Source organism: Armigeres subalbatus, chromosome 3 (assembly GCF_024139115.2).
Source record: "Armigeres subalbatus isolate Guangzhou_Male chromosome 3, GZ_Asu_2, whole genome shotgun sequence".
NCBI lineage: Eukaryota > Metazoa > Arthropoda > Insecta > Diptera > Culicidae > Armigeres > Armigeres subalbatus.
The window spans coordinates 256,083,652-256,111,291 of NC_085141.1; the positions used below are offsets into that span (position 1 = coordinate 256,083,652).

Below are 27,640 nucleotides of genomic sequence, written 5' to 3' on the forward strand. Positions count from 1 at the left end.
TTGGCAATATGGTGTCAACTGAAAACAATAGAAAAGATGAGGACAAACTCCGAGGAAACCCATCGTAGAAGCAGAAGCAGACGTCCAAACGCCGTTAATGGTCAGAACTTGTACTGGACTGCTTCGTTTTATAAAGCGGACGTTTTTTACGCGGATGGATTTCATAAATTTCTCCACCTACCATAACTTTTTTTTTTTCATTCTTTTGTTTTATTGAATCCAAAGACCAGAAACAAGCAAAAACAAACCACGTAAAAAGCTACCTCAGTGCTTTAAGAAGAAAAAGCATTTTTTTCTGCTATGCCGTAGCACAGTTTTTGTCATGGGGATGGGTTGTTTGACCGAAACTAATTCGACCGAAAGCCATTTCACTGGGAAGGGTCGTTTGGCCGAAACCCATTCGGCCGAAAGCCATTTGGCGGAATGTCACTAGGCCGAATAATCTATTAGGCCGAAACATATTCGGCTAAAAGGGTAATTTGGCCGAAAGAGTCATTAGACCGAAAGGGTAATTTTGCCGAAAGGGTCATTTGGCCGAAAGGGTCGTTTGGCCGAAAGGGTCATTAGGCCGAGAGGGTCATTAGGCCGAAAGGGTTATTTGGCCGAAAGGGTCATTTGGCCGAAAGGGTCATTTGGCTGAAAGAGTCATTAGGCCGAAAGGTCATTTGGTCGAAAAGGTCATTCGGCCTAATGACTCTTTCGGCCAAATGACCCTTTCGGCCAAATGACCCTTTCGGCTTAATGACCCTTTCGACCTAATGACCCTTCCAGCCAAATGACTTATTCGGCATTATGACTCATTCGGACTAATGGTCCCCGATGTTGTCTACCCCCGATTTTGTCTGTCCCCGATTTTATCACGTTTTCGACCCGATTTTATCACGTCCCGATTTTGTCACGTTTTCGACCCGATTTTGTCACCCCAAAAGTTTTTGAAAACTTTAGTCATTCTTTTTATTTTCGTAAATAATAACTGATATCGTTCACGCATTTTGCCTTTCCAAGGCATAAAATGATTCATATTTGTGAAATGAATTGAAAAATTTAAAATATTTTTTTTCCGATTTTGTCACATACCCTGTTTTATCACCCCCAAATTCACCAGGGGGGTGATAAAATCGAGATATTACTGTAATAAGTTAAGCCGTTAAGTCATTTAATCGAATTCCATTTGGCTGAATTAAAAGTATGGCCGAAATGATTTATTTATTATTATTATCATTATTGGCATTACATCCCCACACTGGGACAGAGCCGCCTCAGGCGCAGCTTAGTGTTCATTAAGCACTTCCACAGTTATTAACTGCGCGGTTTCTAAGCCAAGTTACCATTTTTGCATTCGTATATCATGAAGCTAACACGATGATACTTTTATGCCCAGGGAAGTCGAGACAATTTCCAATCCGAAAATTGCCTAGATTTTCCCAATTTTCGTTTAATCCTGGAATGCATCTTGCGACACGTTTTGCAAAATCATATAGTTTGACATGTCGCAAGATAAAAACAGCCGCATCGCACATTTGCATTAGCATTTTGGCATAAGACTTATTTCACTTTTTACTCTACCGGGAATCATTTAAAATATTTCTAATTTGGCCGTGATACGCTGTGTTAAAAGGTTTTGAAGATAATAGCGTTTTTTTTTCATTCGTAGGATGATTTTGAACATTATAAATTTCTGCAGTAATCTACCCTCAATCGACAGATTATAAGTTTGCCTTATAAGGGTATGGTTTCTTTTAACGAAACGAAACGAAATTTGAAATGTCTTTTTTGATTCGAAATGAAACGAGACAAAAAATATATTATTTCCGTACTTTCGAAACGATACGAAATCAAGTCCCCATTTGATTCAAAATTTGACGGACCAAAACTAAATTTTTATTTCTTTCTGCGGAATTTTTATCAACTTTTTTATTCGCTATATAGGTTAATCAACAATTTCAATTAAATATTTAGGCCGTTACAAATATTTAATTAACTTTTTGTCCTACTGGTCTCCGTAAGGTCAAGGGGGGGGGATAATAAAAAAAAAATATTAAAATGAAAAAAATCAAAAAACTCCTCGGATTTGTTAAAGAATGTTTTGAAAATCCTCAAAATTATCCAAATACTATTTTGTTGCCCCCTCAAAATATTACTATTTGTCAAAAAAATCCGAGGGGGGGGTGACAAAATAGATATTAAATATTTGTATCGGCCTTATTATAATAAAATTGAGTTGAGATTTTCTTCCTGACGATTTATTTCGCGAACGAGTTGACCGATTTGCGAGATTTTCTCCCTAATCTATTCGACTTGGGATCCACAAGGCGATTACATACAAAAGCTTGAAGAATTTTACGAGGAAAGATAAACAACCCATTAATATACAATTTGCAGTCAGCTGTTGAGGAAAACAAAACAATCGCGTGGAAATTGATCTAGAGTGCGGTGCTTCAAATAGTTTACCCAGTCAACACAAAATCGTATATGATGAAACATAAGATGCTAAAGTTGAGGCGATATACGTACATGTTGTATGAGGAAGTACCTATATCGCCTCCACTTCAGCATCTTATGTAACATTATATACGATCTTGTGTTAACTGGGCAGTATATGACATTTGCAACCCTCGTTACCATACCAAACTGCAGTACGGCGATTGTGCTACTAAGCAATTCCAAACCGTACTAGATAATAGGGCACATTGGGGACTTGCAATTCATGTTCATTATTTGGAGATATGAAATCTTTTTGAATTGGATAACAGCTACTGAATACTACATCATTCTCCTTCTGTACGACTGATTTTTTATGCGACCAGTAACATTGTAGTAATAGAAAAAGCTGGATATATGAAACACTGCGTTTTCGCTTAGGGACATCATCACCTCCAGTCTTCTCGCATTTGGAGCACTTTTCAAGGAATTTTGATCATTATTATATTTAGGTTGTCATAGATGCTTCTTGTCGTGAGTGTATACAGAAATGAAAATTGGAATTTTGTTGAAAATTTGAGGAAGGAAATAAACAATAAATGCATAAGTTGAGAAAACAGCAAAAATCCTCAGTTTCTGGGAAAGCTCATTGTTTTATTGTTTTTCCGATTAGTTTCCGAGCTGCTCCCTCAAATAATCCAAGGAAGGGAAATTCAGGGTGGCCACTAGAATACGATTTTCAAATTCCCGGTTTTTTCGTGCTTTTCCCGATAAATTTTGCCACCTTTAACTACGTGTTTCATTTTCTTACCAAACACAAATTACCAACAACGTGTTATGCAAAATGCTTTAACCAACAGGCACACTGAAATCGTGCGTATCGTGGCCATGTAGTTAGTGTCAGTTTTCTAAAATAAATTTAAGCATATTTTGGGCTATCAAAACATTCGATTCGTAATTTAATCAATATTACATTGAGGATTTTTAGAATTTTGTTGTTTTTTCAGTTTTCTGTCCATCAAATCAAAATCTTGAATTTATTCTTAAAAAGTTTGAACGTTCCCATTCAATTAGCATATTGGAATTATCAAAGTTTTAGAACATGATCCTTATTTTCCGTATATCATATCCTTATTTTCAAGTTGAAAAGTGCTTTTTTGTTCCGTTTCGGTTGCCGATAACTCGCAGGAAGATAAATGGAAATCTGCTTCTGTGTCGCGGAGTTGTTCCAATTGTGAAGGATAGCATCGCAAGTGGTCGTAATTCTTGATGAAATTTTTGTATTGGGGGTTTTCTTGTTTTTGATATTGTTACAGCATGCAGGTGGTTAATATCAGATATACGCCGCAACACCCGGGTTAGGGACGTGTGTAGATTTGTGATTTTATAAACAGTGACGTAGCGATCGGACACTGGTGAAATTCAACGAAGTGGCTAATTCGCAGACCCAAATTGAAAAATGAAAATAAAAGGTGTAAAAAGGACTCTAAGAAAAAAAAGTGGATATAAGTTTAAAGTGGATATGCAGGATGTAAAGTGAAAATCTTAAGGTTAAAATTTTATGAAGAAATATAATGAAAATCGCACAAGACCAAAAATCGTTAAGGGATTATTTATCATTTTTATTAAATGGTTTCTTTCAATAAACAAAAGATGAGAAGTGCAAAACTCCAAAAAAGAAAAAAAAACGGTGGACTTTTTGAATATGTTTGGTGTTCACGAGTGGAGCCTCTTCGATAGTGGAAAAATTACATTGGTGAGCACGTTCCAGCTTTATTCCTTTCATTCTTTCATTGCTTCATCATTTAAAAAATAAAAATTAACACTAAATACGTACAGGGCATCGTTTGCTGCTATTGCCGCGGATATTGTGGGAGTCCCAGGTATCCGGTTCACGCTTTAGTTAGCAACGATGGCTCTTCTCGACCTTCTACTCCCTGAGTAGTTAGTACGAATAAGGGCGTCCTTGTGAAGTTTTGCTGTACCTGTTATGAAGATCTAGTACATCCCATTCCCTATACTTACTGAAGAAACCTTTCTTGCTTCAGAAGTGATCCTTTTTGTAGTACTAGTCTTCGTAACAAAAAGGGCACCATTACGGAGCATGAGATCTGATCAAATTATTCGTAGTACTACTTGATCAACATCCCCAGTTGGGTGAGGGATAGAGGATGACGCACACACACACATCATATCCTTATTTTCAAGTTAAAAAATATCTAAGAGTATATTTTTCACCATCATAACTATAAATAGTGGAATACATAGATGAGCGATGATAAATGCTCTGTCTCCAAACGAACTGTCAAACTTGTCTCAAAACTAGCATGACATCACGAGGAGGGAGAGGGAGAGAAATCAAGAAATGAAAGAAAAATTGAGATCGAGACGTAGAGAATCGACTGCACCTCTTGGAATAAAGTTGGATAAGATATTCTTCAGCTCTACGATCTTGTCTCATTTCTAAAAAATGTTGATACGAAGCTTTGCTCTATTATTGCTGAATAAGAGTTGAATCAATTGTTATTGAGCTTTAATGAACACCTTTTTATTCAGCCTCAGGCTGTATAAAAACACCAAAATTATATGTTTAAGAGTTGAGCGAACGTTTTTATCTCCAATAGTAACGTGACATTTGACATGTTATGATTTGATTGACACTTTGATTTTAACACTCACGCCCGTTTTAAAGTAATAACCCGTTTAAAAGTAATACTGTTCTGATTCATACTACGAACACTTACTCAAATTTGCGTCTAATTTGATCTATTTTCCCGAACGACCTATTTTTTGGGACAAGCCAAAAAAGAGTAAAAAGTGCTGCTTTATTAAAATTATCATTGTACTAAAAATAGGAACAGGGTATCGGACATTTGGGCAGCACTCCCCATTCCCCTCCGCAACTTGGGTATATAACAACCGAACGGGAATATAGGGCACTGCCCAAAGCGCTGTACAGATAGCTGTGCGATAAGATGAGTGGCTACAAAGCAAAGGCTCGATTCCTGGTTCGTTCTATAAAATTCTCGAGTAGGAAATTTTCTCGGATTCTGTGGGCATAAAAGTACCGTCGTGTTAGCCTCATGGTTAGCCACAGCGGATCGATGCCGCCACTTCGGTGGTCATGACCTTCCTCGCAAATTATGGGCTCCATTTCCATTGATTTATTTTATTTACTCAGACTCAGACTAAGGCCAAAATGACCTGTGCACACGCTTAAAGTCATTCACACAATTTTGTGTTTCGATCACACAAAACGGGCCTAATCTGGAACAACACATTTTATGAGTAACTGCCATGTTACTCATTTTAGTGTAATTGACGGTTAACGATTTCCGATGAGTTCATTTCACACAGTGAGAGAGCGGTCGGAAAACGAACCTAACCTCAATTATAGTTTTTCATGTAAATTGAAAATTATCACTACACTTTTATACTATTTCAGAGGAGTCCCCATTTGTTTCGATATGACCAAACTAAAGTGCGATGTTTATAGTCGCACATTTTAGTTGTATCGTATCGAAACATGACGAAAATCCTCAGAAAAAGTAATTTTCGTTGCGATGCATGCCGGACGCAACCGCCATCATGGCGATCAAAATGGACTTGACAGTTCGAAGCAAAGTTTCTTACACATATTAAAAGAATAAAAGACATTACACAGCGACTGTGCATGTCTTACACATAATTTTCACACAGATTGCTATTCGCGAAGTCGAAGCAAAATTCTTCACACAAACAATGACAGTTCTTTATGGGTTTTTACAGTAGAGCAACAGAGAGGAGGAGATGGCGGCCATGTTTCACTCAAACTCTGACAGATAGCAATGGGATTTCCCATTGGAGGGAAGAGCAGAATTTGCTTCGACTTCGCGAATTCTCTCGTGTCATCATCGTCATGTGTGAAAATTATTCATGCGATGTGTAATTTACTTTAAGCGTGCGTCAATTACACTAAAATGAGTAACATGGCAGTTACTCATAAAATGTGTTGTTCCAGATTAGGCCCGTTTTGTATGATCGAAAAAAAATGTGTGAATGACTTTAAACGTGCAGTACATAAAAGTTTTCTCCATTCAACTCGGTCCATGGCTGCAAGTCACCAGCCACGCAGTCATCGGAGAGTCCGCATATCTTCCACCTGAAGTTTCATTTAAGATCATAAATTGAAACGCTTGTCGAATCCAGAATTAAAACATCCAATTCACAGACTCCCTTAACGAGAAGGATCACGATATCGTAGCCACCCCAAAGACACACCCCAACTTAAATCAGAAGTGATTTGCCGAAGTGAGTGTCGATTTTTAAGTTTTTTAAATTTTTAAATTTTTAAATTTTTAAATTTTTAAATTTTTAAATTTTTAAATTTTTAAATTTTTAAATTTTTAAATTTTTAAGTTTTTAAATGTTTTAAATTTATTAAATTTTAAATTTTAAATTTTAAATTTTCAAATTTTAAATTTTAAAATTTTAAAATTTTTAAATTTTTAAATTTTAAATTTTTAAATTTTAAATTTTAAATTTTTAAATTTTAAATTTTTAAATTTTAAATTTTTAAATTTTAAATTTTTAAATTTTAAATTTTAAATTTTTAAATTTTAAATTTTAAATTTTTAAATTTTAAATTTTAAATTTTTAAATTTTAAATTTTTAAATTTTAAATTTTAAATTTTAAATTTCTAAAATTTTAAATTTTAAATTTTAAACCCTTTAAATTTTAAATTTTAAATTTTAAATTTTTAAATTTTTAAATTTTAAATTTTAAATTTTAAACCCTTTTAAACCCTTTAAATTAAACCTTAAACCCTTTAAATTTTAAACCCTTTAAATTTTAAATTTTAAATTTTAAATTTTAAATTTTAAATTTTAAATTTTAAATTTTAAATTTTTAAATTTTAAATTTTAAATTTTTAAATTTTAAATTTTAAATTTTAAATTTTAAATTTTTAAATTTTTAAATTTTAAATTTTAAATTTTAAATTTTAAATTTTAAATTTTAAATTTTAAATTTAACCTTTAAATTTTTAAATTTTAAATTTTAAATTTTTAAATTTTAAATTTTTAAATTTTAAATTTTAAATTTTAGATTTTTAATTTTTAATTTTTAAATTTAAATTTTAAATTTTTAATTTTAAATTTTTAAATTTTAAATTTTAAATTTTAAATTTTTAAATTTTTAAATTTTAAATTTTAAATTTTTAAATTTTAAATTTTTAAATTTTAAATTTTAAATTTTAAATTTTTAAATTTTTAAATTTTAAATTTTTAAATTTTAAATTTTTAAATTTTAAATTTTAATTTTAAATTTTAAATTTTAAATTTTTAAATTTTAAATTTTTAAATTTTTAAATTTTTAAATTTTTAAATTTTTAAATTTTTAAATTTTTAAATTTTTAAATTTTTAAATTTTCAAATTTTCAAATTTTTAAATTTTTAAATCTTCAAATCTTCAAATTTTCAAATTAATTTTTTTTTAAATTTTAAAATTTTTAAGTTTTTAAATTTTTAAATTTTTAAATTTTTAAATTTTTAAATCTTTAAATTTTTAAATTTTTAAATGTTGAAATTTTTAAATTTTTATTTTTTTTTTCAAATTCTCAAATTTTTAAATTTTCAAATTTTTGAATTTTTTAAATTTTTAAATTTTTGAATATTTAAATTTTTAAATTCTCAAATTTTTAAATTTTTAAATGTTTAAATTTGAAATCTGTGAATCTTAATTTTTTTTATTTTTTAAATTTTTAAATTTTTAAAATGTTAAATTTTTAAATTTTTAAATTTTTAAGTTTTTAAATTTTTAAATTTTTAAATTTTTAAATTATAAAATTTTTAAATTTATAAATTTACAAATTTTATAATTTTTGTATTTTTAAATTTCTAAATTGTACAATTTTTATATTTTTAAATTTATAAATTTTTAAATTTTTAAATTTTTAAATTTTTAAATTTGTAAATTTTTAAATTTTTAAACTTTTAAATTTTCAAATTTTTAAATTTTTCGATTTTTTTTACTTTTTTGGGTTTTGGATTTGTGGACTTATAGTTTCCTGGAATAATAATTTTAAAACGTTGGAATTTTTTTCGAATAAGTAATTTTTTCGATCGTTTCGGAGTGCGAATTATTTGATGGTGTATAAAATTTCTTGGTGGTCAGGTTTACAAGCTGTAGCATCATATCGTTATCGAAGTACAGTTTCGCAAATGACGAAAATGCAATAAACCAAAAAGGACAGCTTTAATTCAGATATGCACCGCTGTAGATACGAGGATTACTCTACTTTTTGTAAATTTTATTTATCCCTCCCAGTCTGGTTTCCACATTTCTCCCACTTGTCAGCAAACATAAAACGTTTGACAGTTTATATGCAATTAAAATTTTCGCTGTCGGGGGACCGCCTCTCCTCTGCCTTTGTACGTGCGTGTCGCCTATCAATTCCCCCTCGCTCTTCCACGCCTGATTTGCACTCGAAATCTGGTATTTCATTTTTATCCCTTTTTATTGGCTGTCGGTTTTATCCTCGGGACGAAGCGTGCCCTCTCCCGCACCGACCGTTTTTGTCGGCGCGGCCAAACGCGACGGATATTGGAGGCGAATGCCATTATACGCCGGGATTGCCACGCAATGTCACCTTAAAATACAGAGACGGCACCAGCCAGCATCGACGGAAGCAGCAAGTGGCAATCAAAGTGGCATAGCAGCAGGGAAGCAACCAAAACACCAACGATAAAAAGCCATCGAAATTTAATCCCCTTGATTAAAAGAGTGTTGAAACCGAACGCCGTCTCCCCCGGGGGCAAAGTTAGTCGACATAGGAGCGGTCGGTCCGTGCCGGTGCCGGTGAAGAGATGCTAATTGTGCAATGGGTGTGTGGGTTGTGAGGCGGTGAAAGGGTATCGGAGTGAGGGTATTATGTTGGAAACTTTCACCCCACGCTGTCGAACGGTATGTTGAAGCGTAACCAAATCCCGTTGAAAGTGCTGTTGTACTAATTTTTTGCTGTCCGCCCTTTTCCGAATACGCTCACGCTCGCAAATGTTACGATTCTTGGCATCCAGTTGGTGCTCCACTTTCACCCTTGTTCCCAATATTGCCGTCGATTTGATAAGGGTGTTGTATAGGCGAACACATATCGAGTTGAATCAGCCAATCATGGCAACAGGAGCCGTAACGAAGTTGTAAACCGATTCTGGGGTGTCATAAAACTATAAATTTGAATGTTTCACTTGGATAGTACGGAGAGCTCGGTCGTTTGATCGTTCGGTGTGTGGGAGTGGGCGGGGGCAGCTAACTTTCGTTCATTGATCTCATGGGGATTGTGGGTTAAGGATGTTATCAGTTTCACAGATGGCTACTGGGGTAGTTTTACTTTCCATCTTGTCCATCCTTTGCGAGGGAGGAAAAATTGATAGTTTAACATATGTAAAGCCGAAGTGAAGAGTGAATTTGAACTAAAGTATTACAAAAACAAATCGTTATTCGTTATATGTAGGGGAACTGTTCCGATCTTCATCTCACTGTACATATATCCATCTCATCGCTAAACAAAGAAATACGGCACCAAATTCGTCGCTTCTTTTTGTCAACATGCGTGCTCACTGCTGAAAAAAATCACAAAAATAATAAACAAACCAAATTCCTTTCCATTGCTTTGTTTTTGATGGGATGGAAATAGGAGCTATGAGATGAAGTGGCGAACCGTTCCCCTACGTGTTTGTGTTTGTTGATTGGTTGAAGTTTCAAATAAGAAATCCAGTTCGGGTGCATTCGAGAAATGGGAATATTTGTCTATTGTAAGAAAAAGTTTCAAGTAGAAAGAACGCCGGATTTAACAAATTCAGTTTCAAATCTTTTGATCTGAACGAAAAACGATTGCATCAATAGTATGGTAAGTTACCAGAGCTATCGCTATTCCCTTTGCTAACATCTCATACATAATATGGTAATATCCCCCCATATATAATTCAAACCAGATTAAGAAGATCGGCAATACTCACAATGAATCCGTAAGCCAGCACATCGTCACCGTACTTCTTGCCCGGTGTGTAGACCAAATCTCCATGCAGCCATCGGGCGGCGTACGCCGGCGGGTTGGCACAGAACTCCACCGATAGATGCAGCGGTGAGCCCGGGTAGGCCACCGGTGTCGTATTCCGGGCAATCACCGTCGGTGCACCTGAAACGAGAAACACAGAAGAAAATGCATCACATGAAACGGTTGGCCGAGGAAATGGAGTTAGTAATTAAATTCCTATCCGGAGATTATATTGCCTGACGTCGTCGTCGTCCTGGCGGGCGGTAGTCGTTAATAGCGACTCGGGAAATGTCTTTCCAACCAAAACGAGAGAGATTCGCGTCAGCAGCGCCGTTTCCACGTTCTGCATGCCGCTGGATTCTGGACATTTGTGATTTATTTGCTTTTCCGACTAAATGGCAATAACGTATAAGCAAATATCTCCGAGGGAAAAAGTGCTTTCCATTTCGGTCATCTGATGGCCGCGCTGCTGTAGCCCCGATAGCACTCAGCGACTAGTGTAGTAGCGGCAGCACATCAGGAAAACACCACTCAACGATAATGGGACATTTAATTTCTCTCGTGCTTGCTCTTGTGCTTGATGTCCTTGATGTCACTCTTCAGTCCCAGATTGCTTATTGTGTTGACCTAGGCTGGGCCCCGGGTTGGATTACGCGGCCGAGAGATGTTTGAAAGCACTTTTCCCACGCTAAATGCCGTTCCTTCTTTCGGATTGGTTTGGCTGGGCGAACGTTAGAACCGAAAGCGGACGCTCCGTGGTAGCAAGTGTTGGCGGAACCGCATCATGGAGTGAACCTGACCTTTGCTGCGTAGCTGCATTTGGGATTTGGAAAACAGTTTTCCAACAGAATTTATGTTTTACATCGAAAACCTTTTTTTTAAATCAAGGATACAAATGTTATTATTGTATTTATTAACGAAACTTTCGTATTTTTGTATTTATCAACGAGGATTTTGCATAGGACACAACATCGAAACATTTCGTATAGGATAAAAATGTTCCAATCCCAAAATAATTCGAAAATTTATGTCACAATCAACAGATTTTTTTACAACAGTCGGGAAAGGAAGGGTTCAGTTTTCAGTTCTCGCTAGGCTTGTGTGCCGCCGCCTTACGCCGCGCCTCCACCACTGATGATTGTTCACGCAGCCGCCGCCGTTAAAATAAATCTGCGCGGCCGTATGAAAATTGACCACGCCGCCGAGTTTTTTTTTTCACCGTGGCGATGACTATTGGAAGAATATTAAAGTACTAAGGTTTCGTATTTATTACTATGTGTTCGAAAATACACAATTCCAGCCATTTATTTATAGTACAAGTACATATGCAGAATATATTCTCATTTCCGATGAATTCTTTAAATCGAAATCCTTGGACAGCCACCTGTTCATAACTTGTCACTCGGCATTGTTGTTTAATAAGGGCAAAAGTTGAAAACGTAAACAATGACTATTTCCTCTGATTTCACAAGCATAGCGTCCTACTCGCTAAAGTAAATAAATATGTTTGCGATTTTCGCCTGTTATGAAAAAACAATGTCGAAATATATCTAGCATGGAGCTGATTTGTAGCTAAAATAGTGCGAAAAACGTTGTGGAAAAATGACTTTGCAAGGCCAAATGGGCCACTAGATCCCTTGACAAACAACAGACAAAACATTCCTGGAGGAATTTCTGGAGAATTCCGCGAGAATTCCTGGAGGAATTCCTGGAGAATTTCTGGAGGAGTTCCTGGAGAATTCCTGGAGGAACTTCCGGAGGAGTTCCTGGAGGAACTTCCGGAGGAATTCCTGGAGGAACTTCCGGAGGAATTCCTGGAGGAACTTCCGGAGGAATTCCTGGAGGAACTTCCGAAGGAATTCCTGGAGGAACTTCCGGAGGAATTCCTGGAGGAACTTCCGGAGGAATTTCTGGAGGAACTTCCGGAGGAATTCCTGGAGAACTTCAGGAAGAATTCCTGGAGGAACTTCCGAGGAATTCCTGGAGGAACTTCCGGAGAATGTCCTTGAGGAACTTCCGGAGAATGTCCTTGAGGAACTTCCGGAGAATTTCCTGGAGGAACTTCCGGAGGAATTTCTGGATGAACTTCCAGAGGAACTTCCGGAGGAATTCGTGGATAAACTTCCGGAGGAATTCCTGGAGGAACTTCCGGAGGAATTTCTGGAGGAACTTCCGGAGGAATTCCTGAAGGAACTTTCGGAGGAATACTTGGAGGAACTTGAGGAATTCCTGGAGGAACCTGTGGAGAAATTCCTGGAGGAACTTCCGGAGGAATTCCTGGAGGAACTTCCGGAGGAATTTCTGGAGGAACTTCCGGAGGAATTCATGGATTGAACTTCTTAAAGAATTCCTGAAGGAACTTCCGGAGGAATTCCTGAAGGAACTTCCGGAGGAATTTCTGGAGGAACTTCCGGAGGAATTTCTGGAGGAACTTCCGGAGGAATTCCTGGAGGAACTTCCGGAGGAATTCCTGGAGGAACTTCCGGAGGAATTCCCTGGAGGAACTTCCGGAGGAATTCCTGGAGGAACTTCCGGAGGAATTCCTGGAGGAACTTCCGGAGGAATTCCTGGAGGAACTTCCGGAGGAATTCCTGGAGGAACTTCGGAGGAATTCCTGGAGGAACTTCCGGAGGAATTCCTGGAGGAACTTCCGGAGGAATTCCTGGAGGAACTTCCGGAGGAATTCCTGGAGGAACTTCCGGAGGAATTCCTGGAGGAACTTCCGGAGGAATTCCTGGAGGAACTTCCGGAGGAATTCCTGGAGGAACTTCCGGAGGAATTCCTGGAGGAACTTCCGGAGGAATTCCTGGAGGAACTTCCGGAGGAATTCCTGGAGGAACTTCCGAGGAATTCCTGGAGGAACTTCCGGAGGAATTCCTGGAGGAACTTCCGGAGGAATTCCTGGAGGAACTTCCGGAGGAATTCCTGGAGGAACTTCCGGAGGAATTCCTGGAGGAACTTCCGGAGGAATTCCTGGAGGAACTTCCGGAGGAATTCCTGGAGGAACTTCCGGAGGAATTCCTGGAGGAACTTCCGGAGGAATTCCTGGAGGAACTTCCGGAGGAATTCCTGGAGGAACTTCCGGAGGAATTCCTGGAGGAACTTCCGGAGGAATTCCTGGAGGAACTTCCGGAGGAATTCCTGAGGAACTTCCGGAGGAATTCCTGGAGGAACTTCGGAGGAATTCCTGGAGGAACTTCCGGAGGAATTCCTGGAGGAACTTCCGGAGGAATTCCTGGAGGAACTTCCGGAGGAATTCCTGGAGGAACTTCCGGAGGAATTCCTGGAGGAACTTCCGGAGGAATTCCTGGAGGAACTTCCGGAGGAATTCCTGGAGGAACTTCCGGAGGAATTCCTGGAGGAACTTCCGGAGGAATTCCTGGAGGAACTTCCGGAGGAATTCCTGGAGGAACTTCCGGAGGAATTCCTGGAGGAACTTCCGGAGGAATTCCTGGAGGAACTTCGGAGGAATTCCTGGAGGAACTTCGGAGGAATTCCTGGAGGAACTTCCGGAGGAATTCCTGGAGGAACTTCCGGAGGAATTCTGGAGGAACTTCGGAGGAATTCCTGGAGGAACTTCCGGAGGAATTCCTGGAGGAACTTCCGGAGGAATTCCTGAGGAACTTCCGGAGGAATTCCTGGAGGAACTTCCGGAGGAATTTCCTGGAGGAACTTCCGGAGGAATTCCCGGAGGAACTTCCGGGGGATTCCTGTAGGAACTTCCGGAGGATTTTCTGGAGCAACTTCCCTAGGAATTCCTGGAGGAACTTCCGGAGGAATTCCTGGAGGAACTTCCGGAGGAATTCCTGGAGGAACTTCCGGAGGAATTCCTGGAGGAACTTCCGGAGGAATTCCTGGAGGAACTTCCGGAGGAATTCCTGGAGGAACTTCCGGAGGAATTCCTGGAGGAAACGGTTGTGGCCACAAATTATCGGGTATATCCGGTCCAGCAAGATCCACTCGTGGTCGGCGACAACAAAATGGCTCACAAAGCACTCTTCCGAAGCTTACTACTTCCAACAATGAAACCGAAACGCCCTTGCGAATGGGAAGCTGATCTCAAAATCTCAACGTTGTAGTTGAAAGCTCAGACAATGTTACAGTTCCCACTTCTCCAGCTGTTAGGAAATCCGGAATCGCTATGGGTCTACCAACTAGCCAATTTAATCCTGGAGGAGGTACTGGTGCTGTGGAATTGAGCGAAATCGACATCAGCTCTCCGTTGAATTATGGAACACCAAGCTCGATGGGGTCAATCCGCACGTCTGGATCCGGCGTCCATGGCAACCCGTTGAGACAACGACCCGTTCTTAGGACCGATGGGCATATGTGCCAAGTGAGTGTTAGATCCGATGAGTTGGAACCTATTCCGGAAGGAAGTGTACAATAGGAAGTCGATTCCGTTGGAGCTAGTCAACTAAAATTGGTTGTATGGGGTACTAACGTTGTGGTATCGGAATGATTATAGAAATTCAAGGACTTCATCATGATGTACATAGATCCCGATGCTTCTATTTCTTCTTCTTCTTCTTATTGGCATTACATCCCCACACTGGGACAGAGCCGCCTCGCAGCTTAGTTTTCATTAAGCACTTCCACAGTTATTAACTGCGAGGTTTCTAAGCCAGGTTACCATTTTTGCATTCGTATATCATGAGGCTAACACGATGATACTTTTATGCCCAGGGAAGTCGAGCCAATTTCCAATCCGAAAATTACCTAGACCGGCACCGGGAATCGAACCCAGCCACCCTCAGCATGGTCTTGCTTTGTAGCCGCGCGTCTTACCGCACGGCTAAGAAGGGCCCTTAGATCCCGATGCGGCACAAGATAAGGTTTCTGAGGGAATGAATTAAAACGGTCCTCTCTATATGCAAAAGTTGGAGGAAATCAACACCCTGGAGGAACCGTTCTTAAATGTCAATTGCGCTCACTTGAAGACCTTTGATGAAGCCTTGTACTGACAGTTAATCTGCTATCCGCAGGACGTAATCCCAACGTTCGACGTCGCCATAAATAAGATGTTTTTCGAGGGCTTCGCAGCATCAGATCCAGGTTCAACCGTTCAATGCGGAAAAGACGCGCAGCTTGCGCGCATTGAATCCGTAAGACATTCACCCGCTGATCAGCATTAGTGGGATAGTAATTTGTACTTCGAACATAATGCCGGGACTAATGAAGTTGAATGCGTTTGCTCATTGAAAGTCGATAAATCGTCTGTTCCTTCCAAAAATGCTTCGAGAGTTTGTAACCTGCACACGTCCGACGGCCTCGCGATAGCTACAAAACAGCTGATAAAGTCGCCGCACGAAATGGAAACACAATTCTATCTACCATGTAAAACACATCACACACACAACACACCAACAGAACATTCGTCGCAGAATCCCATGTGAGAGCCACATCTCATATCTCCCCAACCGTAAGGGCAGTTGAAGAACTACGAGCCAATAATACTGCATCTCTGGGAGGCAGTCTATCACTGGCTACCAAGTGAGCCATAAACTAGTCCCAGAAACCCTGCTTCGCACAGCATCCAACGAAACACTCCCTTGAGATTATCTCCCGGCTCTGAATATCAGACACCGATGATAAGCGACGACAAAGCTCACACTGCAAGAGACAAAAATAAAGCCCGATCTCCAATCAGTTTTCGGTTAACTGCCAAGCAGGCAATACGCGCATCGAAAATTTGTATCGCCGTGTTGATCGCCTGATCGATAGTTTATCACTTTGAAGTGCATATAATTGATTTCGTTTGCGGAGGCTTTAAACTCTTGGTGTGCAGTGCAGTGGGTGATTTTTAGAGGCTTAGGGCAAGGTAACAGCTGGCCTGAAATTTTGAAGAATGGTGGTTAATTTTTATTTGCCCAACAGCCCTATATAGCCGACAAAATGTGCCTACTCCAAGCAGTGAAAAGTATGGAGTAGGGCGGTGATTTGCAGTGAGATTGGTAAGAGTGGTGTTTCAAAGCAATTTCGATACGAAACGACCTCTGTGATCGAAGTGGCAATAAGGTGTTTCTTAATATATATATCCTCCAACAGGCCTTTCGTTCACTGCATAAATTATGTGGCGTGTCCTGTGAGCTGCATTCCAGAGCGATGGTGGACTGCAGTGGCTGGCACGGATAGCTGGCATGAGCCGGCAAGCATTCGCGTTCTGTCCGTGCAGACATCAAGGTTTGCGGTCGCCGAGGGATACACGGTTACACTGACACACACACAAATTAAACTTTAGGTTAAGGATTTAGCGTAAGTATACTAATATACATCTTGAAAATGCATGTGAAATTTATGTTTTTATTTTGTGCAATGATTCCGAGTAGTGCTTTTTTTATGGGTCCACTATATTGTTTGAACCAATTGTTGGCGGTTCTGGGTACGTGGGCAATGGGGACCAGTGCCATCTTCGCCTCTTTTCACTTTTGTCTCCGTCTCATGCGGCCCCCCCTCAAGGGGGAGGTGACAAGTTTCCGGGCTGTAATTATAAGGCCTTGCTAATTAGTTATATTGAGCGGCGAAAATTTGTTTTTAATATATGGGGTTTAACGAAATTTTCATTCCAAAAATTTGGCCCGTTGGGGAGGGGGTGGTTTTAGCCCCAAATGATATCACGCTAGCGAAATCAACCACCAGCTGAAGGTTATTTACTGCTGAAGTTCATTACTGTCCATGTTATTCCTGCCGTTCCTCGTATGCGTTTTTGTCTGTTATAATGAAAATGAGAAAGGTACCAACACCATTACTCAATCCGATCAAGTTTTTACAATTCGGCAACATTTTCAACTTTTTCCATCTTCGTGAATGCATTGGCAAGACATAGCCACTTTACGGTATTCCAAAAACCTGTTTTTTAAAGCATTGCTCTAGGCCGTAAGCGACAATACCGTTTACGTACACTCAAATTGCATTTTCAAACAGGTAACGATATTCTCATGAGCTCACCATACATACAGCTCCCATCGTAGTTGCCTCCAGTGGTTGAAACTTCATTATGAAGATTCAAATTCTCGTCGCAAATTTGCATGATTAGATTTCTCTCATCTTTGGGGAATTGCGCACGTAGAAAAATCCAATCCATTTCAGCTACGCTTTTATCGATAATTAAGTTCCGATTATATCCCCCGGGCATGGCATCTCCGGCCCAAAAGGCTTCCACCTGTTTATACGCTTTTCGGCACGTGTAACACAGGAGACAGATTCCCATCGCTTCTTTTCCGAATTCCCGTTTCTCCCCTTCATCGTAATCGTCTACTACGTCTCGAACCAGCAGCGGGCGTCACCACGGAACCACGCATAGATGAGTATCTATTGAACCGATTTCTTTACTCTTCTTTTCAGTTTTTCACGAGGAGGTAAGACGACGCAGAGGCCAACAACCACCACCACCCGCACCCGTGCACAAAGCGCAGATGGAAGAATTTTCCACAGCTGCTCCGTCGGCAGAAATCAAATTTATTCCTCCCTCCGGCGACATGCACGCTGTACATACTGACAGACTCCTCTCTGCACACACGCTCGGCAAGCACTCCAAGCAAATACTTTGTGCATCATCTTATGGCGCTTTCCGCCTCTCATCGATGGTTTCGGTGCCACCGACACCTACATCGCCGCTGTGCTCGGGTTCGGTCTAGCATTAAGAGCTAAGCAAAAGCAGACATGAGGCGCTTATTTTCAAATGAGAAATTCAAACAGTTCCGGGACAAGTTTCTTCTTGATCAGGTGGCGCTCCGGGTGCTGGCGATGATGATGATGATGACGATGGTGGAAAGAGGGATGTTCCCTACGGCAAACTTGTTCAAGACGATTTCGTTTCATTCAGTTTGTTTCATTCGAATGTGATAAGTAGTAACGGTTAGTGGGAAGGTAGCACACTGGGTTCAAGTATGGGCGCCCAATAGCTACGGAGGCAGAGTGGCACATATGGATTTGATTTACGATGAGTAAAATATCGATATCGATTTGCTTTACGATAATTCTGGGAATCTATGATAGCAGGTGGATGTTATTTAATAATGTTGTTCATGTTGTTCATAACCGGTCAAGTAGTAACCAGTAGCAAAAAGGTCCCCGAGAAAAATGTAGGAAGGGGGTCAAGAAACCATTCCAAAGTTGGAGGTACAACGTAGAACCCTGAGAAAATCAGGAAAGGCCTCCAACATGCCAAAACACATGACGCTACTACATCAACCAAACCGACACTTGATCCGCAAAGCCGAGGCTATATCCTAGGACCGGAAGCTATATCCCAATCAGAACCTTTGGATCAACCGTAGACCGGAATCCAAAATCCATCGGAATGATCGAACGGACTCCGATACCCAGTGGACAAAGAGTTCCCAAGCAAGAAAAGCCTTTCTAGATCCTCGGGTAGCCTGTAAACTATTCCTTCAGTGGAAAATAAATGATAATTGGAATAACTTCCCTAACCTAGAGCTATTGACCAACGACAGCACCCACTGTGTTACCGGTCTCCAAAATGCGGATTCTAAGGACTGTTTTCTTGGAGGGTAATATGAATGGGTCATTAGGGTAGGAGCCTTCTATCCGTGGCGATTGGGGTCCTTCGGAAGATCTCATTCGATGTTATCGAGTTCAGCAAAGAAATGTTGAGTTGCTTCATATATAAAAACTATTAATTTTTATTACAAAGTGATGACATGAACATCCTGGTAAAAACTCAAAATCAACGATTCATTTCAATCGTGAGTTAAACGTACCAAATCAGCTTTTTCAAAATCATGGCTGAGTCGAATCATTCATTTGAATCATCGTAGGTTTTCTTCTGTTCTGCTTCGTTAAAACAGTGAATAAAAGTTCATCGCAAAGAACAATAAATACTCATGCGACAAAAAATTGCACCCAAAATAATCTCAAACTCTTTTTGGAGCGAAATGATCTTTTGTCAAATAAGGGAAACGACGATCCGTTTTGGCATGAAAAACTCAGGCATGATGCAATGATGCATTCCTTCAAAATCGTAAACGAGTTCGCTCGCGCGGGAGGGCTCAGTGATTGAGATTTTTTAATGATTTTTCCAACACTGCCCTGAAGTGTGCCTATCAATAACGAATTATCCATCTTATTCAACGGTCACTCCACTATCGCCGATATGATCTCTGCTAGTCTGTCCCTTCTTCCTATCCTGACGCGGGAAGTTGTTTCGCATCTCCATGGAAGCAACCACTACTCTATTCAGGTCTCTACCCAAGCCTCTCTAACCATCACTAGGGGATATGAAGGCCTTACGTCAACGCTGATTGGGAGCCGCTATTTATGACAAACCTTACAACATAGAGTCCTGTCATCACTTCCTGACTTCTCCCAATTAGTACTATGTATAAATGCTACTAGGACTGTCATTCCCCAAATCAAGAGCCGCTCCCCGGGTGGTCATTGCCAGAAAGGGACCGCTGCGAGAGCCCAGGAGGAACCCTCAGGTAGCCCTGCTAAGGTATAAGCAGTAGGAACCGACCAAGAAAAACATTAGAGTGTTGATCAGTCATCCAAGATGCGAAGAGGAAACATTGGGAGGATTTCATCGATTAGATTAATCCGATCCAATCCACCGTCGAACTCTGGGGCGAAGTCAGAGGTCTGGTGCTGCTAGATCAGTAATGCTAAAACATTTTCACAGTCCCCTCAGATTTAGTGCCTGATCAATTAGCCTTTATTCAGAAGCTGAGTTGTCTTTCGTCTTGCCCAGAAACAGAGAGAAGGCATCCGGTCCAGATGGGGTAGTGTACCACATGATTGAAAATCTCAACCGAGTCTAGGCGAAACAGACTTTTTCGGACGAGTTTCAGCAAAGTTTTGTGATCCCGATACCGTTGTGGAAAGATTAATCAACCGTCAGCTTCGCGAGAAGCTGGATGGAGATGAAAATGCATGGACTTCCAACAGCACGCGCTTCACGTTCTAATTTCGTTGGTCTACGAAACATCTTTCAGGACATCTTTGAGGAGGGCAAGCACGCGGACCCAGACATCTAGAAGGCGTTCAGCCGCAAAAGAACGCGCCTTGTTCTCCAGCAGCTCCGCAAATGGGTATTTTCGGGAAACATATTTGCCTTTATCCGTATTTTTCTTCCGGGACGCCCCTTCCGGATGCTCATCGGAAATTTCGAGCCAGAATCGGTCCTGACGATCAGACTTTTCCTTCCTTGGACAGGGTTTTTCGCTTCCTACGATTTTGGCTCAGTCAAAGCCCTGTTCACCATTAGCGTCGTCTTTCGTTGGACCACCTCAGTGGGATTCTCAATGATAGTTTGTAAGTGTGTTCGTAAACACGACTGCACAAAGAGGTACCAGGTACATGGACCAGACATTACATAGGCTGGGTGGGCTTCTTATCCGGAACCGGAAGTTACCGCCATCGGTATTAGATAATGGATATCGGCAGAAGACTGCGTTGCGACTTGGAACTTACCTGATTAGCCCACCGTTATCCCATTAGCCTTCCGAGCCTCTTGAAAGGAGACTTCCGAGTCTCCTGAAAGGAGCCTTCTGAGCCTCTTGAAAGGAGGCTTCCGAGCCTCTTGAAAGGAGGCTTCCGAGCCTCTTGGAAGGAGGCTTCCGAGCCGCTTGGAAGGAGGCTTCCGAGCCGCTTGGAAGGAGGCTTCCGAGCCGCTTGGGAGGAGGCTCTGGAGCTGCTTGGAAGGAGGCCTGAGCCGCTTGGAAGGAGGCTTCCTGAGCTGCTTGGAAGGAGGCTTCCGAGCCGCTTGGAAGGAGGCTTCTGAGCCGCTTGGAAGGAGGCTTCAAGCCGCTTGGAAGGAGGATTCCTGAGCTGCTTGGAAGGAGGCTTCTGGAGCCTCTTGGAAGGAGGCTTCTGAGCCTCTTGGAAGGAGCCTTCGAGCCTCTTGGAAGGAGGCTTCGGAGCCTCTTGGAAGGAGGCTTGAGGCCTCTTGGAAGGAGGCTTCTGAGCCTCTTGGAAGGAGGCTTGAGCCTTGGAAGGAGGCTTCTGAGCCTCTTGGAAGGAGGCTTCCGAGCCTCTTGGAAGGAGGCTTCCAGGCCTCTTGGAAGGAGGCTTCCTGAGCCTCTTGAAGGAGGCTTGAGCCTCTTGGAAGGAGGCTTCCGAGCCTCTGGGAGGGGGCTTCCGAGCCTCTTGGAAGGAGGCTTCCGAGCCTCTTGGAAGGAGGCTTCTGAGCCTCTTGGAAGGAGGCTTCTGAGCCTCTTGGAAGGAGGCTTCCGAGCCTCTTGAAAGGAGGCTTCCTGAGCCTCTTGGAAGGAGGCTTCTGAGCCTCTTGGAAGGAGGCTTCCGAGCCTCCTGGAAGGAGGCTTCCGAGCCTCTTGGAAGGAGGCTTCCGAGCCTCTTGGAAGGAGGCTTCTGAGCCCTCTTGGAAGGAGGCTTCCGAGCCTCTTGGAGGAGGCTTCTGAGCCTCTTGGAAGGAGGCTTCTGAGCCTCTTGGAAGGAGGCTTCTGAGCCTCTTGGAAGGAGGCTTCCGAGCCTCTTGGAAGGAGGCTTCCTGAGCCTCTTGGAAGGAGGCTTCGAGCCTCTTGGAAGGAGGCTCTGAGCCTCTTGGAAGGAGGCTTCCGAGCCTCTTGGAAGGAGGCTTCCGAGCCTCTTGGAAGGAGGCTTCCAGCCTCTTGAAAGGAGGCTTCCGAGCCTCTTGAAAGGAGGCTGAGGCCCCTTGGAAGGAGGCTGCCGAGCCTCTTGGAAGGAGGCTTCTGAGCCTCTTGGAAGGAGGCTTCCGAGCCTCTTGGAAGGAGGCTTCCGAGCCTCTTGGAAGGAGGCTTCCGAGCCTCTTGGAAGGAGGCTTCCGAGCCTCTTGGAAGGAGGCTTCCCAGCCTTTAGGAAGGAGGCTTCTGAGCCACTTGGAAGGAGGCTTCCGAGCCTCGTGGAAGGAGGCTTCCGAGCCTCTTGAAAGGAGGCTTCCGAGCCGCTTGGAAGGAGGCTTCCGAGCCTCTTGGAAGGAGGCTTCCGAGCCTCTTGGAAGGAGGCTTCCGAGCCTCTTGGAAGGAGGCTTCCGAGCCTCTTGGAAGGAGGCTTCCGAACCTCTTGGAAGGAGGCTTACGAGCCTCTTGGAAGGAGGGCCATTTTATAAAAATGTGAAATTTTTATTTTTTTTATTTTGCGGAATATTGACATAAAATGTTCTACAAAGTTGTAGTGCAGCTTTTTTCAATCAACTTTGCTATATAAACTTTTTATGTAGCTCTTAAGCTCACTTGTTTAGAGTAATTTTATTTACCAGGATTAGGGTGTTGCTCAAAAAACAATATTTTTGATCTACTCATTTCATTTTTTATTTTTCACGGATGTCATCTTCTGAAGACTTTTGGGGCTTTTTAAAACGCGTGCTTTGCTATAAGAATATCGTCTGTATCTTCTTCCGTTGTCGAGTTATATCAATTTATTTGAAAAAACATGATTTTAGTAAAATTGGTGAAACTTGAGATAAAAAAATAACATATCCCCAATTTTTTGACACAATAAAGAATATTAATTTCTCTTTCAGATGCCGTGTGAACATATTTTTTTGGTCTGCCCTAACCGGAGATATCAATTTATGAAAAAAATGTAATTTTGACAGAAAAACGATTATAACTTTTGATCGGAGAAAGATATTGAGCATATTTACCCATCAAAAGTTGCATTTTTTTGAGCTCTAAAAGTCACCTGAAGACGACTTTTTCGAGAAATCTAAAACAAAAAAAGTAGTTAAAGAATACTATTTTTTTGAGGTACACCCTAATCCAATTAGGTAAAATTGCTCTAAATCAGCCAACTTAAGAGCTACAGAAAAAGTTTTTTTAGCAAAATTGATTGGAATAAGCTGCGCTACAACTTTGTGGAACATAACATGTCAATATTCTGAGAAATAAAAAAAATATTTCCTAATTTTTTTTATATGATGGGCCACCCTATTTTTTGGTAGAACCATAATGATGGCTTTACTATTTCGAACAATTTTGTAGAACAACAGTTTTTTCTAAAAAATATAGTTTTGGCGTAAAATTCATCTTTCCGCGTAAATCTGTATCCTGGACCATAGTGCAGTGAGTGAACAGCCTTGCTCAGATGGATACGCAACAATGATTATGAGCGATCGTTGCTCTGCCGTAATCTGAAAAAATGACGTATATGCCATTTTCCAAAAATGGTGTTAACGAGTAGTACTCATCGAGATCTTTAACAGAAAAATGGCAAACATACAATGTTGTAAAATTCGGGGCAGCAGGGACTATGTCCAAGGGCTTGACGATCCCTCCCCAGGCCATCTGCGAGTTGTGGCGCCTGCCTAGGATGTGGTGGGGTTTGACAGTGGGCCCTGTTAAACCTCTATAAAAAGCTGCATGAATCCGCAAGTAGGCTCCGCCAAAGCGACCGTGTGCCGCTCAAAGCGCACAAGCCCAAGTCCTGGTGTTAGGTGGGACGCTAAACAGCCCTGACACGACGGCCCTCCGACGAGACAGGAGGTTTGCGCAGGCCCAATAAGCCGCCTTTAAAACAACCATTACGAACAACATAGAAGATAATACGACTCGATACAATCGGCAACGACCTAGGCGACGAATAAAGGATCACGATTGGAAGCTTGGAACATGGAACTGCAAGTCGCTTGGCTTCGCAGGTTGCGACAGGATAATCTACGATGAATTACATCCCCGCAACTTCGATGTCGTAGCGCTGCAGGAAATCTGCTGGACAGGACAGAAAGTGTGGAAAAGCGGGCATCGAGCGGCTACCTTCTACCAAAGCTGTGGCACCACCAACGAGCTGGGAACCGGCTTCATAGTGCTGGGAAAGATGCGCCAACGCGTGATTGGGTGGCAGCCAATCAACGCAAGGATGTGCAAGCTGAGGATAAAAGGCCGTTTCTTCAACTATAGCATCATCAACGTGCACTGCCCACACGAAGGGAGATCCGACGACGAGAAAGAAGCGTTCTATGCGCAGCTGGAGCAGACATACGATGGATGCCCACTGCGGGACGTCAAAATCGTTATCGGTGACATGAACGCTCAGGTAGGAAGGGAGGAAATGTATAGACCGGTCATCGGACCGGATAGTCTGCATACCGTATCGAACGACAACGGCCAACGATGCATAAACTTTGCAGCCTCCCGCGGAATGGTAGTCCGAAGCACTTTCTTCCCCGTAAGAATATCCACAAGGCCACATGGAAATCACCTAATCAAGTAACGGAAAACCAAATCGACCACGTTCTAATCGACGGTAAATTCTTCTCCGACATCACGAACGTACGCACTTACCGCAGTGCGAATATTGAATCCGACCACTACCTCGTCGCAGTATGTCTGCGCTCAAAACTCTCGACGGTGATCAACACGCGTCGGAGTCGTCCGCCGCGGCTAAACATTGGGCGGCTACAAGACGGTGAACTAGCCCAAGACTACGCGCAGCAGCTGGAAGTGGCACTCCCAACGGAATAGCAGCTAGGCGCAGCATCTCTTGAAGATGGCTGGAGAGATATTCGATCCGCTGCACTAGGCACGGTGGCTCCGGATCAAAGAAACGACTGGTATGACGGCGAATGTGAGCAGTTAGTTGAGGAGAAGAATGCAGCATGGGCGAGATTGCTGCAACACCGCACGAGGGCGAACGAGGCACGATACAAACGGGCGCGGAACAGACAAAACTCGATTTTCCGGAGGAAAAGCGCCAGCAGGAAGATCGAGACCGTGAAGAGACGGATGAACTGTACCGCGCTAATAACGCACGAAAGTTTTATGAGAAGTTGAACCGTTCACGTAAGGGCCACGTGCCACAGCCCGATATGTGTAAGGACATAAACGGGAACCTTCTTACGAACGAGCGTGAGGTGATCCAAAGGTGGCGGCAGCACTACGAAGAGCACCTGAATGGCGATATGGCAGACAACGGTGGCGGTATGGTAATGAACCTAGGAGCACGCGCGCAGGACATGCGACTTCCGGCTCCGAATCTCCAGGAAATCCAGGAGGAGATCGGCCGGCTGCCCTGGAGTTGACCAACTACCAGGAGAGCTGTTTAAACACGGTGGTGAAGCACTGGCTAGAGCGCTGCACTGGGTGATTACCAAGGTTTGGGAGGATGAGGTTCTGCCGCAGGAGTGGATGGAAGGTGTCGTGTGTCCCATCTACAAAAAGGGCGATAAGCTGGATTGTAGCAACTACCGCGCAATCACATTGCTGAACGCCGCCTACAAGGTACTCTCCCAAATTTTATGCCGTCGACTAACACCAATTGCAAGAGAGTTCGTGTGGCAGTACCAGGCGGGATTTATGGGTGAACGCTCTACCACAGACCAGGTGTTCGCCATACGTCAGGTATTGCAGAAATGCCGCGAATACAACGTGCCCACACATCATCTATTTATCGACTTCAAAGCCGCATATGATACAATCGATCGGGACCAGCTATGGCAGCTAATGCACGAAAACGGATTTCCGGATAAACTGATACGGTTGATCAAGGCGACGATGGATCGGGTGATGTGCGTAGTTCGAGTTTCAGGGGCATTCTCGAGTCCCTTCGAAACCCGTAGAGGGTTACGGCAAGGTGATGGTCTTTCGTGTCTGCTATTCAACATCGCTTTGGAGGGAGTAATACGAAGGTACGAGTGGTACGATTTTCACGAAGTCCGTCCAGTTATTTGGTTTCGCCGACGACATTGATATCATGGCACGTAACTTTGAGAGGATGGAGGAAGCCTACATCAGACTGAAAAGCGAAGCTAAACGGATTGGACTAGTCATCAACACGTCGAAGACGAAGTACATGATAGGAAGAGGCTCAAGAGAGGTCAATGTGAGCCACCCACCACGAGTTTCTATCGGTGGTGACGAAATCGAGGTGGTTGAAGAATTCGTGTACTTGGGCTCACTGGTGACCGCCGATAACGATACCAGCAGAGAAATTCGGAGACGCATAGTGGCTGGAAATCGTACGTACTTTGACTCCGCAAGACGCTCCGATCGAATAGAGTTCGCCGCCGTACCAAACTGACTATCTACAAAACGCTTATAAGACCGGTAGTTCTCTACGGACACGAGACCTGGACGATGCTCGTGGAGGACCAACGCGCACTGGGAGTTTTCGAAAGGAAAGTGTTGCGTACCATCTATGGTGGGGTGCAGATGGCGGACGGTACGTAGAGGAGGCGAATGAACCACGAGTTGCATCAGCTGTTGGGAGAACCATCCATCAGCTCACACCGCGAAAATTAGAAGACTGTGGTGGGCCGCGCACGTAGCCAGAATGTCGGACAGTAATCCGATGAAAAAGGTTCTCGACAACGATCCGACGGGAACAAGAAGGCGAGGTGCACAGCGGGCAAGGTGGATCGATCAGGTGGAGGACGACTTGCGGACCCTCCGCAGACTGCGTGGTTGGCGAAGTGCTGCCTTGAACCGAGCTGAATGGAGAAGTCTTTTATGTGCAGCACAGGCCACTCCGGCCTTAGTCTGATGATAAATAAATAAAAACATGTTGTAAATTGGCGTTACGTCACTTTCTCAGATTACGGCAGTGCTGCGTAAACAACGAGCAACAGAGTTCGCCAAGCCAAACTTGGTATGGTATCCAGGGAAGCTACGATTGGAGCATTTGTGTTACGCTCGCTCTACTAGAATAAAACCAAAACACATCAGGTGTTCTGCTTTATTCACTCTGCTTTCAAGTAGCTGGAATGGAGGAGAGAAAGTATCAAATCCTCTCATGCAGTGTATCAGAGTTCCATTCTTATAGCGGACTTAATTTTCCTAATGTCTGAAAAGATTTTTCTAACAGCGTGTGGTAACAACACTCATTGTTAGGTTACCAAGTCATTTGCCTCACTCAGTTGTCTTCCATTGGTGAGCGATGAAGATCTTAAAAGTTAAAACATTGAATCAACGAACGCCAAATTTCAACGATCTAGAAAGCATCGGCGATTAGGCCGCAGTAGAGCATCAAATTGGCATGAATTTAGCCGATTTTTACTCATGATCTGATTTTTTTCAATGCCTGGACTAGGGTGGTTTAACCCGTTGTACCCGGTATTATAGGACAATTTTGAATACCGAAACATCGGTTAAAGAACAACTTTTAAAGAGACTGCACCAGAGAAAAACACTTGCGCTGCCGATGGCAACTACGTTGACGCCAGGATCCTTGCAAGCAATCCATAAAAAACTGTCCTACTATGAATGTGAAGGGATCAAGGACAAGTACTTGACAATGATTTTCGACGCTCTTGG

General features: G+C 42.1%; 2 protein-coding genes across 2 annotated transcripts in view; one reads left to right on the forward strand and one right to left on the reverse strand.

Annotated features, from left to right (window-relative positions):
- The window catches only part of LOC134222422 (uncharacterized), a 301,768-nt gene that overhangs the window by 149,450 nt on the left and 124,678 nt on the right, over positions 1–27,640 (forward strand). The gene's annotated exons all lie outside the window — the stretch shown is intronic.
- LOC134219540 (uncharacterized) overlaps positions 9,642–27,640 on the reverse strand; it is a 32,880-nt gene continuing 14,881 nt past the window's right edge. The window contains exons 3-4 of the mRNA XM_062698286.1: positions 10,417–10,595; positions 9,642–9,725 (exon numbers count right to left, since the gene is read on the reverse strand). Coding sequence (XP_062554270.1) covers positions 9,642–9,725; positions 10,417–10,595 — 263 coding nt within the window. The remainder of the gene's footprint in view (positions 9,726–10,416; positions 10,596–27,640) is intronic.